This window comes from Carassius gibelio, chromosome A13 (assembly GCF_023724105.1).
Source record: "Carassius gibelio isolate Cgi1373 ecotype wild population from Czech Republic chromosome A13, carGib1.2-hapl.c, whole genome shotgun sequence".
NCBI lineage: Eukaryota > Metazoa > Chordata > Actinopteri > Cypriniformes > Cyprinidae > Carassius > Carassius gibelio.
In genome coordinates, this window is record NC_068383.1 from 5,487,378 (window position 1) to 5,502,338 (window position 14,961).

General features: G+C 37.7%; 1 protein-coding gene across 1 annotated transcript in view; it reads left to right on the forward strand.

The window, feature by feature from the left end:
• Positions 1 to 3,241: 3,241 nt before the first annotated feature.
• LOC128025951 (regulator of microtubule dynamics protein 2) overlaps positions 3,242 to 14,961 on the forward strand; it is a 30,888-nt gene continuing 19,168 nt past the window's right edge. Inside the window, exons 1-2 of the mRNA XM_052612593.1 lie at positions 3,242 to 3,325; positions 3,919 to 4,334. Coding sequence (XP_052468553.1) covers positions 3,925 to 4,334 — 410 coding nt within the window. The 5' untranslated portion in view covers positions 3,242 to 3,325; positions 3,919 to 3,924. The remainder of the gene's footprint in view (positions 3,326 to 3,918; positions 4,335 to 14,961) is intronic.

The following is a 14,961-nucleotide window of genomic DNA, read 5'->3' on the forward strand; positions in this document are numbered from 1 at the left end:
TCTCAATTAAATATTACAATGTAACTCTTAATTGTGACAGTCAGAATCTATAAAAAGAGTTGCAGAAGCTGACCTTAATGCTGTGGTTGCATATCTATCATCTTTCAAAACCACCACGAGAGATTCTAGTTATAAAAAATATCCTGGATGGCTTTATGCAAGAGAGCCTTTATCTAAAGTATCTATCAGCCTTCTATTCATGCCACAGGCGTCTGATGCTCAGATAGCTGTTGATCTTTATATAGCACTTGAATACAGTCTCAGCATGTGTGTCTTTGAATAACATGTCGTGACTCTGAAGATGGCGATTAATCTGGCAGTTTTGGCCTGATCAGAATGAGGTGTTGGTTGGATGACAACTATCATTCAATCTCATGTGAAGCAGTACTTTCCTTTGCTTTGGGTTGGTACGTGTGTTTATAGGCTGAGCAAATGCAGGTTAGTTTGGAACAATGCAGTGTTTTCATGAAAAGAAGCACGTCTGTGAAACTGCACGTAGCAATTGTAGCCATGCATGCAGGCTCCACCTCGCATGCCTTCATGTCACCGTACTATGTTTAAATTTGGAGGTACAGGCCGGGCTCATAGGTGACTGCATGTTTTTCCACAAATAGCCCATGTTACATAAAGAAATAAAATCTGAAATAGAACTGTGTTTGCACCCTAGATTGATTTCAGTTGGGAAACATGCATAAAAGATCACACAAAATGTAAAATTCTGTCATGATCTAATCACTCTCATGTCATATTGAACCCATAAGTTTTATATTTTAAGACACAAAAGGAGGAATTTTTATGCAGCTTTTCCAACTTCTCCACCTTACAAATGCTGCAAATCATATTTTGTGAGAAAATTTGACATGCTAGAGCAAAACAGTGATTTTTGTAAACAGAACCCCAAAATTAGTTTGAAACAATCATTGGATTTCAATCCACAAACATGATGCAGGTGGGTGTTATGAGTAAAAGGTTTATGGGTGAAAATGATACTCTTGCTTGTCTACAAAAAAAAAAAAAAAAACCTTTACAGAGCATTCCTGATTAGGAAAAGAAATCTTTCTGAGAACTGGCTGATTAAAATCAGTCACATTTAGAAATGGATTTTTATCATGCTTTTAAAACTGCTGTAGTTGAAGGTGCTCTATGATCATGAAGAACAGAGACAAAATTGTAGCAATGATATTGAACTATATCATAAATATAAGCAAAAGACAAATAAATATAGCCTAAGTAAAATAAATGGTAAAAGTAAAATTGGCACTGGCAAAATCTCTAATTATCTTTGCATAAAAAAAACAAAAACAAAATTGCATAACTGTTACTGTACATGGGTCTTCTCACCTGAAGCAAGTCTGATCAAGCAGTACAGATCATGGAAAGATCCTTTACTGTACATAAAAGAGCTTTTATATGTGCAACGATTCGTTTCATATTCAACCAGTCTGGGAAGCCAGCTGTCATCAGGGAGAGGCGTTTTTCACTGCTAAGGGTTTGGTCATCAGGATTTCAGAGGTGCCACAAAAATAGTCCATATGAGACAGACAAGTACAATAAGTGCAAAGTTGATTCAGTTTCTTTAAAGGCAAAACTGCAAATCTTTTCTTCCGAACTCTCTAACTCTTGGCAATCCTGTTGTCATCCATGCTCCTAGAATAAGACTGAGGGTGTGGGATGCAAGTTTCAAAAGGTGACCTCATCCCCAAAGATTTCCTCGGCTTCAGCATCTGCTTAAAACATTATAAATGTTACAAGGTGACATTGTATGTGGTTTCATTTTTTTTTTTTTTTTTTTTTTTTTGCAGTTTTGTGGGCATGGAGGTCAGTGGAGAATGGCCAGCATCTCACAGGAGCTGAAAGTGCACATTACAGCAAAGCATAGATGGGAATGGATAGGCTACAGCAGCAAATAACTAAGAGTATATAGTGAAAATATGCATAAAAAAAACTAGAATGTTAAAAATCGTGAAAATATTGCATGGTCTGACCAAGGGGTCAAAGTTTCATTACCCATGAGACGCCTGCTGGTAGATGCTGTTACTACACCATCTGGGTGCAAAAGCATCTTAAGAATATCAGTAAACCTTGTTTGTATAGAAAAAAAAAAAAAAAAAAAAAACTCATGGTTTCTTTAGAACAAGGATGCCCTTTCTTGCATGGCGTCCATTATAGTGAACAGACATGTGGAAGTCATCTTACATTTACATTATATGAAAAAAAAAGAAAATATTAAATGTGTGAAAGATGGAATGACGTAGGGGTGAGTAAATTTGCAATTGAGGCCTAATGGTTAGAGAGTTAGTCTTGTAACCCAAAGGTCAGTGGGTTCCAGTCTCAGTACTGACAGTAATTGTAGGTGGGAGGAGTGAATGTAGTGTTCTTCTGTCTTCAATGGTGAGCGTTATTTCTCCAAGTTCCTGGTGAACATGGTCCGAACAACATTCCAATCAACCAATCAGAATTGAGATATAACTTTTCAGGTAATATCTGTTTTAGGCTTATAATCAGGGTTAGGTGTTTCTACACCCTTGCTGCTCAGCTATTATTTCCCACTGATTTTAGGAATAAATTATGGGAAGGGTTAGGTTTGGGGTAGGGATTGTGTTAAGACTATATTTAGGACAATAATGTTGATCCAGGATCATCAAAAGATCCAGGAACATGTCTTACTTAGCAAAAAAAAAAAAAAAACTTACTTGGCCCTTATGACATTGAACCCCAAACTGTTCCCCTGGTGCTGCAATAATGTCTACTGTGTTATTACTCAGCGCTGTGTGTGCGCTGGTTGGATTAAATGCAGAGCACAAATTCATAGTATGGGACCCCATACTTGTAAATATTATATGTCATAAAATGATGACAGAACTTTCACTTTTGGGTGGACAGTCCCTTTAACATTTATTGAAATATAATCAAGAACAGAAATACACATACAAATTATTTTCAAAATTATGAATCTTCTCAAGAATGTTTATAAAATAACAAGGCTAATAGACATACAGTGAATTGTATACTTTATTTAAGTGAAGTGTCATTAAGTCTAGACAAAGATGTTGATAGACTAGAGAAAAGCATACCAAAGCACTGAGTATACTCATCAGTAGACTAGTTCATTCATCCACCACATTTTACTAAATAGTAATGTCTAAATTCTACTCAGTATTAAACATCATTCTTGTTTTTACAAATGGTTTTGAGCGTAAGCTTAAACAGAAGTGTATTGTAGCCCTGTATGGTTGGGTTATCAGGTCGGAACCTTCAGTATCAAGCACTGGAGCGATGCGGACTGTTTTTGCAGACGCACCTTCGCTCAGGAGAGTTTGAACAGGTAAAAGCTGCTATTTTTTCAGAATGTCACCGATTTATGAGATTGTTTTATGTTTTTACTGACGGGGCCGGCTCTGATGCTGTTTGAAGTACACATGTATTCCCCGCTACATGTGCGTATATAGGCATATAGCATAATTCTGTAATGCCCTTGACAACAGATTGGTATCTTTCTTTTATTTTCTTTCCACTGCTGCGGTTTAAAATGTTTTCTGAAGGTGAAGGTGAATTGAGAGCTTGTGATATAATATTTATATCCGTTTATTATTATTGCTGGTTTTCTTGCTGATCTTGTGACAATAAAGTGCCAATTTTATTAATGTATTTCTAATTAATATTCATTTTCATTCATATTCCAAAATATGGGTATATTTTTGCTATGTAAAACCTTGCAAACCTCATGGCTGTGTTGTAATCTACGACCTTATTATATCCTAATATTATTATTATTAATATTATTATTATTAATAGTTTGAACCTAAAGTTTTGATTTACTATATAGATTTTTGATGTGGCATTAACATTAGCATAACAATTCTGTGCGTTTGCTGTGAAGTGTTTAATCAGAGTATTCTTTCGCTCTTGTCTCTGCAGTTTAGGATGGCTCAAGCAGACAGCAGGGCTCTGGCTTTGGGAGTTCTGGCAGGAGCTGCTGGGATCACCTTGGCGATTGTCTGCTTCCGTAAAATAGGAGCGGGCAGTGGCAGAGTCCTACACCTGAGCAGAAGCGCAGGCAGTCTGGATCTGCAGATGAGGCAGGCGGAGGTGCTGGATCAGCTGGGTGCTCTGATACACTGTGTGTCTGAGCTCAGAGAGGAGGTAAAAGCCTTGAAGGATGCACTTCCACAGCTGCAGGACAGTGTCAGAGATCAACTGAGGGGCAGGAGGGGGGACGATATCAGTGCTCACAAAGCACGTCCCCTTCATCAAACTCCCAGTAGGAGAAAAAGAGCAGGAGGAGGAGGTAGAAGTGAAGGACAAAGCTCAGAAGAAGCAGAGAGTGAAGGAGGGTGAGTTCACTGAGATGCCTACTTGGCAGGTGTTTCTATTTTAATTTATAGAATGCAGAAAATGCTTCTTCCTGACAGATATTGATTAATTATATGTCACAAAATATCATATTTGTTTCTGTGACAGCCAGCTAGATTCTTTGTTTAGCTAATACACCTTCTGCCTGTCAATCATTTTGAACATCCATTATTTGGAAGCAGAATGAAGTGGAGAGAGTTTGGAAACCAGTTTTAAATCCACTTTCTGGATTTATTTATTTTTTAATTTTTTTAAAGAAGTCTCTTATGCTCACTAAGGCAGTATTTACTTGATCGAAAATGAAGTAAAAACAGTAATTCTTTGAAATATTAGAGTTTATAATAACTGTTGTATTTGAATGCATTTTAAAATGTAATATGTAATATATTTTACAAAGCTCAGTGTTCAGCAGCCGTTCCTGCAGTCTTTAGTGTCGCATCCTTCAGAAGGCATCGGTCAAATCAAGTTAAAGCATGAATATGATACAAATAATAAGATTATGAATGAAGTAATTGAAAATGATCATAAACATAACCAGAACTGTTCGTTTTCCTTCCTTATAATATGTAAGTATTAGAAATCAAATAATTATTTTTATTTTGATGCTTTTATTTATTTAATTTTTTTTTTTTTTTTTTTTTTACTGATAGCTATTCAGCAACTAAACTAATTCTGGTTATTGCTATAAAATAACAAAAATCAAGGTTTCAAATTGTCCCCTTAACTAATGTCATAGAAACCCAATTTTTATTTATTTCATTTTTGACGTCTCCTACTCTGGGCAAGTGTAACATAATTGAGTGTTTTAGAAGGATTAGAAGAGTGTGCATAGCTGAGGAGTGATTCAGCGAGAGAGCCGAGAGCGTTCCAAATCATGTGTCGTCTGAACTCTACTGCCTCCAGTCATTCATTTGAACAACTGCTCACTAAATTCAGCACTAAGCACTTTACAAGTCCATTCCAGTCTTAATAAATTCTCCTTCCAAAACCATTCAGAAATAATCTGCTTTGTTTTCCATAGCATTAAACTTTAGTTCTTGTTATGTTTGAGACATTATGTTCTTCAGCACCTTAAATGTCCAAAATGATTTGTTATTTTAAGCCACTTGGTCTGTGCATCTTCGCCTCCTAATATTCCAAGTGTAAAAATAAAGGAAACACTCGAGGCGTTCAAGTTTTCATAAGTTGTTTTTATATGTCTCTTTGGAGCGTTTCTAGACCATGACTGGCTTTTGTGTTGCTTGGTTTTTATGGTTTTACTTTGAGCAGGCAGGATGTGTTTTGACACAATATTCTAGCAAAGGACGTTGATTCAAGAGAGTGTGTGTAGTTTGATCCTGGAGCCTCTTGGGTTTCAAAGGACTGTTCATCTGTCAAAAACCGTTTCCTCCTTTCCGTCTCTCTTTAAAGCACCGGCTGATCAATCTGAATGAGTGACTGCTACGTTATCACAGCCTCATTTTTACTTTCTCATGCAGGAACTTGTAATTTCTGTCACCGTTCCTACATTGCTTGAGTACAGTCACGTCACAGCTTGCCTTAGTTGCTAAAGAATGTAAATACATGAACATTTAAAATGATATCATTTATTATGTTTGATTGCTGTAGATTTAGAAAAAAAGTTGTTGTTTACATAGAAGCAGACAGGTCAGATCACAGATGCGTAAGGACGGAATGAGTCTATAAAGGATGCATTTCTTTAATCAAAATAATAACAGTAAAAAAAGCAGTACTGTGCTTTTTTTTTTTTTTTACAATTATATACATTTTTACAATATAAAATAGTTCTCCATTGTAAATTATAAAAAAATGTAATTCAAAGCTGAATGTTTTGCATCATTACTCCAGTCTTCATAACTCATTCCAATATGATTTGCTGCTCAAGAAACATTTCTTATTATTGGCAATGTTGAAAACATTTGTATTGCTTAATACTTTTGCGGAATCCATGATACATTTTTTTTTTAATTCAAGATTGTTTGATGATTAGAAAGTTGTCTTGTCACTTTTGATTAATTTAATGTATCTTTGCTGAATAAAAGTATTAATTTCTTTGATTCTTTCTGTCTGACCCCAACTTGTAGCTTTTTGTCCAAAGGTCTTTGTGTCCAAACTCAAGGGGCTACGTCTCAATGTGTGCAAAGCCATTTACTGGTGGGATGGTAACCTTGTTCCCCCTGAACAGCTCTCCTTTACAAAGTGTTTGTGCTTTGCTTTGCATATTATAGGCTTGAGACATGAGAGTTTTATTCAGTTCTCTTTGGACATTTAAGGTGTATTAACCATAACAAGAACACAAACCTTCACTCTTTCACTGTAGGGTCTATAAAAACCATTTTTAAAGGCCTAGTGTAATTTTGTGCACACTAACACACTTAGTGTCAGATTTATTTATTTATCTTTTTAAGGGGTGATATAAGTCCCTGGAGAATTTGTGGAACATTTGTTAACTTTTATAATAGATTTTTTTTAACTGTAAATATTGTGTGCCATCCAAAACTACTACTGCTACTATTAATATTGTGTAACTATAACTACTACAAAACTATTGTGAAAAATGATTATAATTTACAAGAACTGTTTTCCATTTCAAAATTAGAATTAAATGTAAACAATCAAAAACACACAGGCAGAGTACTGAATAAAGATTAGAACGAAGCTCAATCCCTGGCGTTCATATCACCAAGCGTTTCTTTGATTCCTGGGCTGTGGGTTATTTCCTTTGACTGTCACGAGCGGCCGTCTTGTATGTAACTTTGAAGTGCCCTGAGAGGTTCCAGCTCCAGCACATCCCTGCAGAACTATCGCTCGAAGTCTCAAATGTTCTCATGAACCGCCAATGACGCAAATGCTTTAGGTGCCGGCTCTTAATGGAAGCCTTTTATGTTTTCACTTTTTCTCAGGTCTTTCATTTGTCCATGAACCTGTAATTAATGTTTTTACACTCATCTCGGCTGCTGAGAGTGTAAGTGAACGCCTACAGTCATTGAAAAGGGACGTTTTTCTAAGGCTGTGTAAGGTCCAGACACTCGGCCCAAGGAAGGTATCCGGTGCTGGATGAAGGTTTCCTGCGTGTTCGGTCTTTCAGCGCGTAGAGTTATTCATTTTAGGTTAAACTCAAATCTGACTCCATTTTATTATTTAATCTGACTCCATTTTAGTATGACCTCGAATTTAGGTTGAAATGCAAATTGGTTGTATGCCTTTTTAATTAATATTCTTCTGACATTTGATTATTCTAGTTAACTCTATTTTTATATTAACTCATTCATTCGGGTGCTCATGTTGCTAACAAGGATACAATGTAATCTACTAGTCAATAATTACAGAGTAAGACAGAATAGAATCAAAATGTAACAATTTATTTACAGTCAGGTAGATATGTATTTTGCCAATTACATATCCAATTGAAACACATCAAATCATATCAATATAAAACATCAAATTCTCAAAGATGAATCTACAAGTAAAATATGCATACCTGACCTTAGAAAATACATAGTATGAAGTGAAGAGACACACAACACACTATGGGCTTTCTGGCTACAGAAATCCCCTGATCCTTTTGCTGCAATCCTTTAAATACCTCAGACCAAGACAAACATCCCCCGAGATGAAGACAGAAACTAACAATTGGAATTTGCATTACCTCAGGTCCCAAGCCTGGCTGATTTTACACCTCAATGGGAATAGCGGGTAATTTACATGGAGGGCCCTAGGTAAGGGCGCTCCCATCACAGTAATCAAGATATCTCTTGACTCTTCAGATCTGTATTATCTTCTAATCTACTTTTGTAAGAGTGAGACCATTGTACCAGTTGCACTGAGACATTTCCAATGATACTAGACATGAGTGTTAGTTCACTTGCATTGACATTTTCATGTAATCATTTTGAGCAGACTGAGTAGAAGGAAGAATGGGTGAAGGGATTTAAAATGAAACAAATGGCCAGAAGGGGAGGAGGTCTCCTGCTCCTCCACTCTGTGGGGTGTCTCGAAGATGCTCGTGTATGTTTGTATTGTCTGTTTCTCAGGAAATCAAAGTATCTCAGGTTCTTTCGTCCTTACAGTTCCTCCGTTTGACCCCCAATGGGTCACATTCAGATGAATCCAATGGGGTCACCGTTAGATGATTGTTTATCTTCGAGATGTTATCTCAAAATTGTCTTTGTGATGTAAGCAGCTTTAGAAACCTTCTGAGGGCTGTAAACATCTGCAGAACACTCAGTCTCAGCATGTGTGTGTCGCTTGAGTTTGGCAGGTGGATGAATGTCTCCAGGGTTTCTACCTGTGGTTGAGCTCAGCATGTGAGCACAGTTCAGTGGGTCAATCTGAGCCTTTACGACTTGTTCAGTTTACGTGTCATTCCTTTGTGGAGAAACCTCTGCTCCTTATGGCATCTTCTCTAGGACGGTAGTCTGACCCATCTTCGTGAATCCTCTCACCTCCAGCGGTGTAGTTTTTTTTAAGCAGACTTCAGTAGGTGAAGGTGTTCTCCTTGCTTACACACTGATTTGTGTGGGACACCTGAAAAGCATCTTAGTGGCCATTCAATGACTGAATTCTGATCAGCTTAATGTCATCACCCATGGAGTAAGAAAGAAAAGTCATAAGTTAACATAAGAGCAATAAAACAAAAAAGAAACCTGATGAATTCATGTCAGCTAGTGCAAGTGGTACATCTGATGTTAAAAGTGGTCCCATGTAAACATACATTTTGGTATGAATGTCTCAAAGGAAATGCAGCAAGAGGTCAGTATAATTTGAGCATTAATTTAGAGGTATGCAAACAATAAACAAGTCATATAATGAAAATAAGAACATTCAATCACAATTATGAAGGTATATACAATAATCACACTGTTAATTCAGGAATTTTCTATTGAAAGTCACTTTAGAAGATGTAAGGTTTTTAAGAAGTGACTTAGAAACTCGATTAAAACATTTTTCTACAATGTAAATCCTAAATTCCTTGTAACGTGTGTGTGTGTGTGTGTGTGTGTGTGTGTGTGTGTGTGTGAGAGAGAGAGAGAGAATGGGTATCTGATATAAAGGTTAAGTCACAGTTGATGGTTTGGTAAAGTTTAAAATTTTATGATTGATTGATAGAGAGTCCAGGCACTTCATATTTGATCATTTTAATAATGCTTATTGTCATTAGTGATGTGTTGGGAAACCAGGGGCCCTCTGGCTTGTCAACCATCCTAATAACAATCAGAAAGATTCAATATTTTAAATTGTAAAGGCTTGTTTGCCTCTGTGTTCAAAAATTTTGCACCATCAATCTGTGACTTGTTGTGCAAATGTGTGTTACAGTGTTGTTCCATGCGTTTTTTTTAGACAGTTGCAGATAGTAGATATGTTGTATCTTTTGGGAATGTAATCAATTCTATTGTCCTGTGTGTGTGAGGCTATCTGGTTCTGTCAGTGTGATGATGGACAATAGATATTTAGTGGAGTACCACGTTTGTGATCTAAGCCATCATTGTCTTCTGATTGTAGTGTACAGACTGGATAGTCTAGATGAGGTGATGATGCAATGGGTGAAATGTGTGTGCTATGGTCATGTCTGGGAGATGAATGGAGTCTAATCTATAGCAATCCGTGTTGCAAAAATTTAGTTCCGGTTCTAATCCGGGAGGCCATGTAGATATTTGTGTGGTGATGTTCTCCTGTGAGGTGTGAATGGCCCCTTCAAGTGTCTTCACATTCATCTCCCACATTTCAGGTTATGTAACAATTCTGTTGTCCTGGCTTGGTGCAGAGGGGACAAGACACCCTCCTGGTATCTGTCCTCTAAAGAATTGCAGTGGTCAACCTGAGACAAAAACAGATACAAAGATAACCACAGTTAATTTTGAACTTGTCATCAGTTTCATGTGGCATGTGGAATTATTTTAACTACATTCATCCTCATGTACTGCAGTTTTAATCCAGATGTCACATGAAACGGAGTTCGGTTGGTCAGATGTGAATCACTGCTCCTGTTTCAGTGCAGTCTGAGTGTGTAACACCTGATGCTGCTCTTGCAGTAGAGCCCTCACAGTCTGCTGTGTCATGAGCATTAGAGACCCCAGTTCTACTGGGGACATTTTCTAGATTAATTGGTGTTTTTATCACCCATGTCATCATGAATTCCAATGGACCAGTGTCCATGACTTTAGTTGCTGTTGCTCTCATTACAGTCAGATCTGTGGGCAGAAATGTGTTCACCTGTTTTGGTGTTGTCTGTTTGACAATTGTTGTTTTATGGTGTTGTTCACACATGCAGATCTCTGTGGCACATAAAAACTTCTTGTATTTTACACCCCCCTCTCATTATTTTTCAAGTCAATTTAAAAGATTAAAAGATCAAATGGTGTTTTGTGGCTGTATACGACTGTGGCTTTGTGTAAATGCTGTCATGCTCCAAACAAAGGAAAGGAAGTTTTACAATTGTTATGTAAATTTGGTCCTGTTGCTGTAACAGGTAATAGCCTCTAAGAGCGAGTGTGAGGTGAGATCTGGCTCAAAATACTTCCATAAAATGTTTTTATTATTGCAAGATTAGTAACAAAATCAGAGTTTCCATTTCCAAATAATGTTAGCCATTCTCTCTGATCAGATCAAATTTTTAGTTGGTGCTCCTCAGTGAAGGATGACTTGGTTTGCTATCGCTTGTGCCACACTATTGAAATGAAATCACACTTCCTCCCTTTTGGCACTGTGAAGCAAATCAATCTGCCACACGGTTTAAGTTCTCACATGTCACACTGTGGCCACATGGCTATTCTATGCTCCTCTACATGGTTTAACTGCAGCTATACAGAAAATAGCAGAGTGTACCACTCAGGAGACAAACAAATTCAACACAGACACACATGCAACTTGAAATTGCGATGCAATTCCAGTATTAAAGTTATTCCAATTTTACACAAGACACATGGTCTAGAATGCATGTAGCATCTACAACCTTAAACCTAAGTGTTTACACACTTACAGTAAAGCAGTCATGTGTTTTTTTAAGAATAAACTAAACTAAGCTATGTGTACATTTAGTAGCACCAACAACCATAATGTGTTTTCTATGCTCACAATGTTCAGCACAATTATAAATTTGAAAATGCAAGCAGGATTATTGAAATTTGGATGTTTCCATATTAAACTCATTGCTATTAAACTGCTAACCCACTAGTAAGTGAAGTCAGTAGCTGAAGGCCTTGCATAATTAATGCAGTCAACTCACTAATAGTGTTACCAGAGGTAGACTTGTTACATGTCAACCCCTGATCTTTTCCTTTAGAAAGTGATATCTTACTTTTCAGAAAATAAGGTGGAGGTCTACCCCTTCCCAGTGACCAGCATTTTTCCTCTGTATGGCCTATTTTCTGACAGGAAGAACAAAACCTGCTATCTTTGCCACAGGTTTGTTTGCTGTGTTCTCCTGAAGTTTGAGGATTTTTATGAATCTCTAATGCTTTTTTTACACCTTGCGCACTGGTCCACGACTCTACGCTATTATGGTGCTGCATCTCCTTAAGAACTGAAATCGGCACACTATCTTGACCAGTGGCACAGGCTTCCTCTGAACTAAAAGTTCTAGATTCATCACAGCAAGTCACCTCCTCTAAGAAGTGGACATGCTTTTCAGCCCCATTGCTTTTAGAATAATTCCCTTCTGTCATCCACTGTGCAGATGCAATACTGTGGGGCTTTGATTTCCATCTGTTTTCTATCCTTGAACCCCAATCTACAATCGCTCTGAATGTGTTTTCGGCTGAATCTGCTCCGTTTAACAATGCATTTTGGACTGGAGTGCCAGCATTGTTCTTTATGAGTTGTAACAATGGTTCGTGATCACGGCTTGCATTTTCTAGACCGGAATATTCTTTGTATGTCGTCCACAGACGTTCGGCGAATGTTTCAAACGGTTCATTGCTTTCCTGCTTAATTTGTAGTATCCTGCTCCAATCTGCGCTTGTTGGACCCCTTATATCTAGCAATGCCTGTTTTAATCGTTCAAAGATACTTTCATCAGTTTCGTTATTGTTTCGCTTGATTATGTCTCCAGATTTCATTTGAGGGGTTAATTTAGATCGGAGTTCTTCAGGAATGGTTAAGAGTGCGATTTGCCATACATCTCTAGTTTCCAATTTATACACTGTGGCTTGTAGCATCAGTGTTTCCCAATAGGGTTGGAATGGCCCTCTTCTGGGCATCATTCCCACGATCTGTTTGTGTGTTGTACACTCTTCGCATGTTAATGGGCGGCTAATCGTGGTTATTTCATCGTTTGTATTTGTTATGGTTTTGAGTACAGCAATTTTAACTGATTTGGAGGGTTTTTCGCTGGATTTTGCTCTGGTTTTAATCGGACTTCGCTGATTTTGTTCTCCGTGTCTCTGAACGGGATCTCGGTTTCTCTGAGAATCTAATGCGGCAACATCATCATCGTCACTATCGCTGTTTCTATCATAATCAAAGGTTTCATGCAGTGCCGCTTGCTTAACTGCAGCCACTGGGAAGCCTGCATTATTACAGCAGTCTTCAAGAGCTGATATATAATTATTGCCGGTTTGGAGTTTCTTTTGAAGCTCTTCGAGTTTTCTTGACATCATCTCACTCTGTCTTGCCCAACCTTGTCTTTCGAATGTAAATGCCTCTATCTGTGCTCTTAGTTTTTGCAATTCTTCAGAGCGCCCTTTTTCAATTTCTTTGATGCTTGTTATTGTTCGTTTGTTTTCAGCTATTGTCTCGAGGTCATTTTTACGAAGCAGGTAGACGATAGCAGTTGGGATATTCTTATATTTAGATTTAGATGCCAATTTTTTGCCCTCGGCCAAAAACCAAGCTACAATTTCGTTGTTTTTCCATTTAAGATTGAATCCTTTATCGTTTAAACTAAGAAGTGTGTCTTTTATTTGTAATGCCTGAATTTCCATGATCTCCTGATCTACACTGTCACTGTATTGTCCCTGAAAAGCCATGTTTCCCGGTTAATTCTCCCCCCACCGGATTTCTACGGTCTCCGGTCTAACAATGGGTATGTCGACCCGTTCTAAAAATGTGTCTATATGTGAAATGCAAAAAGCTTTCCCTCAACACTTCTAATAAGAAAAAGGAATGAACTTACCGCAGCAGTTGTAGACAGGGAAGAAGCTCAAACCTCATATTCTCTGTGAGAATCAATCTGAATTTCGCGCTGGAAAGACGTCACTCGCCTAAGTAGGGAGATCACGGAGGCTGGTCACCACTGTAAGGTCCAGACACTCGGCCCAAGGAAGGTATCCGGTGCTGGATGAAGGTTTCCTGCGTGTTCGGTCTTTCAGCGCGTAGAGTTATTCATTTTAGGTTAAACTCAAATCTGACTCCATTTTATTATTTAATCTGACTCCATTTTAGTATGACCTCGAATTTAGGTTGAAATGCAAATTGGTTGTATGCCTTTTTAATTAATATTCTTCTGACATTTGATTATTCTAGTTAACTCTATTTTTATATTAACTCATTCATTCGGGTGCTCATGTTGCTAACAAGGATACAATGTAATCTACTAGTCAATAATTACAGAGTAAGACAGAATAGAATCAAAATGTAACAATTTATTTACAGTCAGGTAGATATGTATTTTGCCAATTACATATCCAATTGAAACACATCAAATCATATCAATATAAAACATCAAATTCTCAAAGATGAATCTACAAGTAAAATATGCATACCTGACCTTAGAAAATACATAGTATGAAGTGAAGAGACACACAACACACTATGGGCTTTCTGGCTACAGAAATCCCCTGATCCTTTTGCTGCAATCCTTTAAATACCTCAGACCAAGACAAACATCCCCCGAGATGAAGACAGAAACTAACAATTGGAATTTGCATTACCTCAGGTCCCAAGCCTGGCTGATTTTACACCTCAATGGGAATAGCGGGTAATTTACATGGAGGGCCCTAGGTAAGGGCGCTCCCATCACAGTAATCAAGATATCTCTTGACTCTTCAGATCTGTATTATCTTCTAATCTACTTTTGTAAGAGTGAGACCATTGTACCAGTTGCACTGAGACATTTCCAATGATACTAGACATGAGTGTTAGTTCACTTGCATTGACATTTTCATGTAATCATTTTGAGCAGACTGAGTAGAAGGAAGAATGGGTGAAGGGATTTAAAATGAAACAAATGGCCAGAAGGGGAGGAGGTCTCCTGCTCCTCCACTCTGTGGGGTGTCTCGAAGATGCTCGTGTATGTTTGTATTGTCTGTTTCTCAGGAAATCAAAGTATCTCAGGTTCTTTCGTCCTTACAGCTGTAAAAGTTAGGCAGGTATTGCCATTGCGTGCCTTGTAAGGAAAGTAAACAACCCTCACAAGTGTTTTTACATGAAAGCCTTCAGGTGTCAGTCTGAAACAGGCAATCCCAATAAACAATTAATTCGCTTGCTACACATGCGCACAGATTCTGTGGATATTTTGCCTGTAAGCACTTTATGAATGCATATCCATTACTGACTGCACAAGTGACAATTTTTGAAAACACCCATAGGTTTGTACATTCATTACCAAATTTGTGCTCTGCCTCCAAAGGGAATTCCTTCATCTTCTGTCTCTTGTGTGTGAAAAAAAAA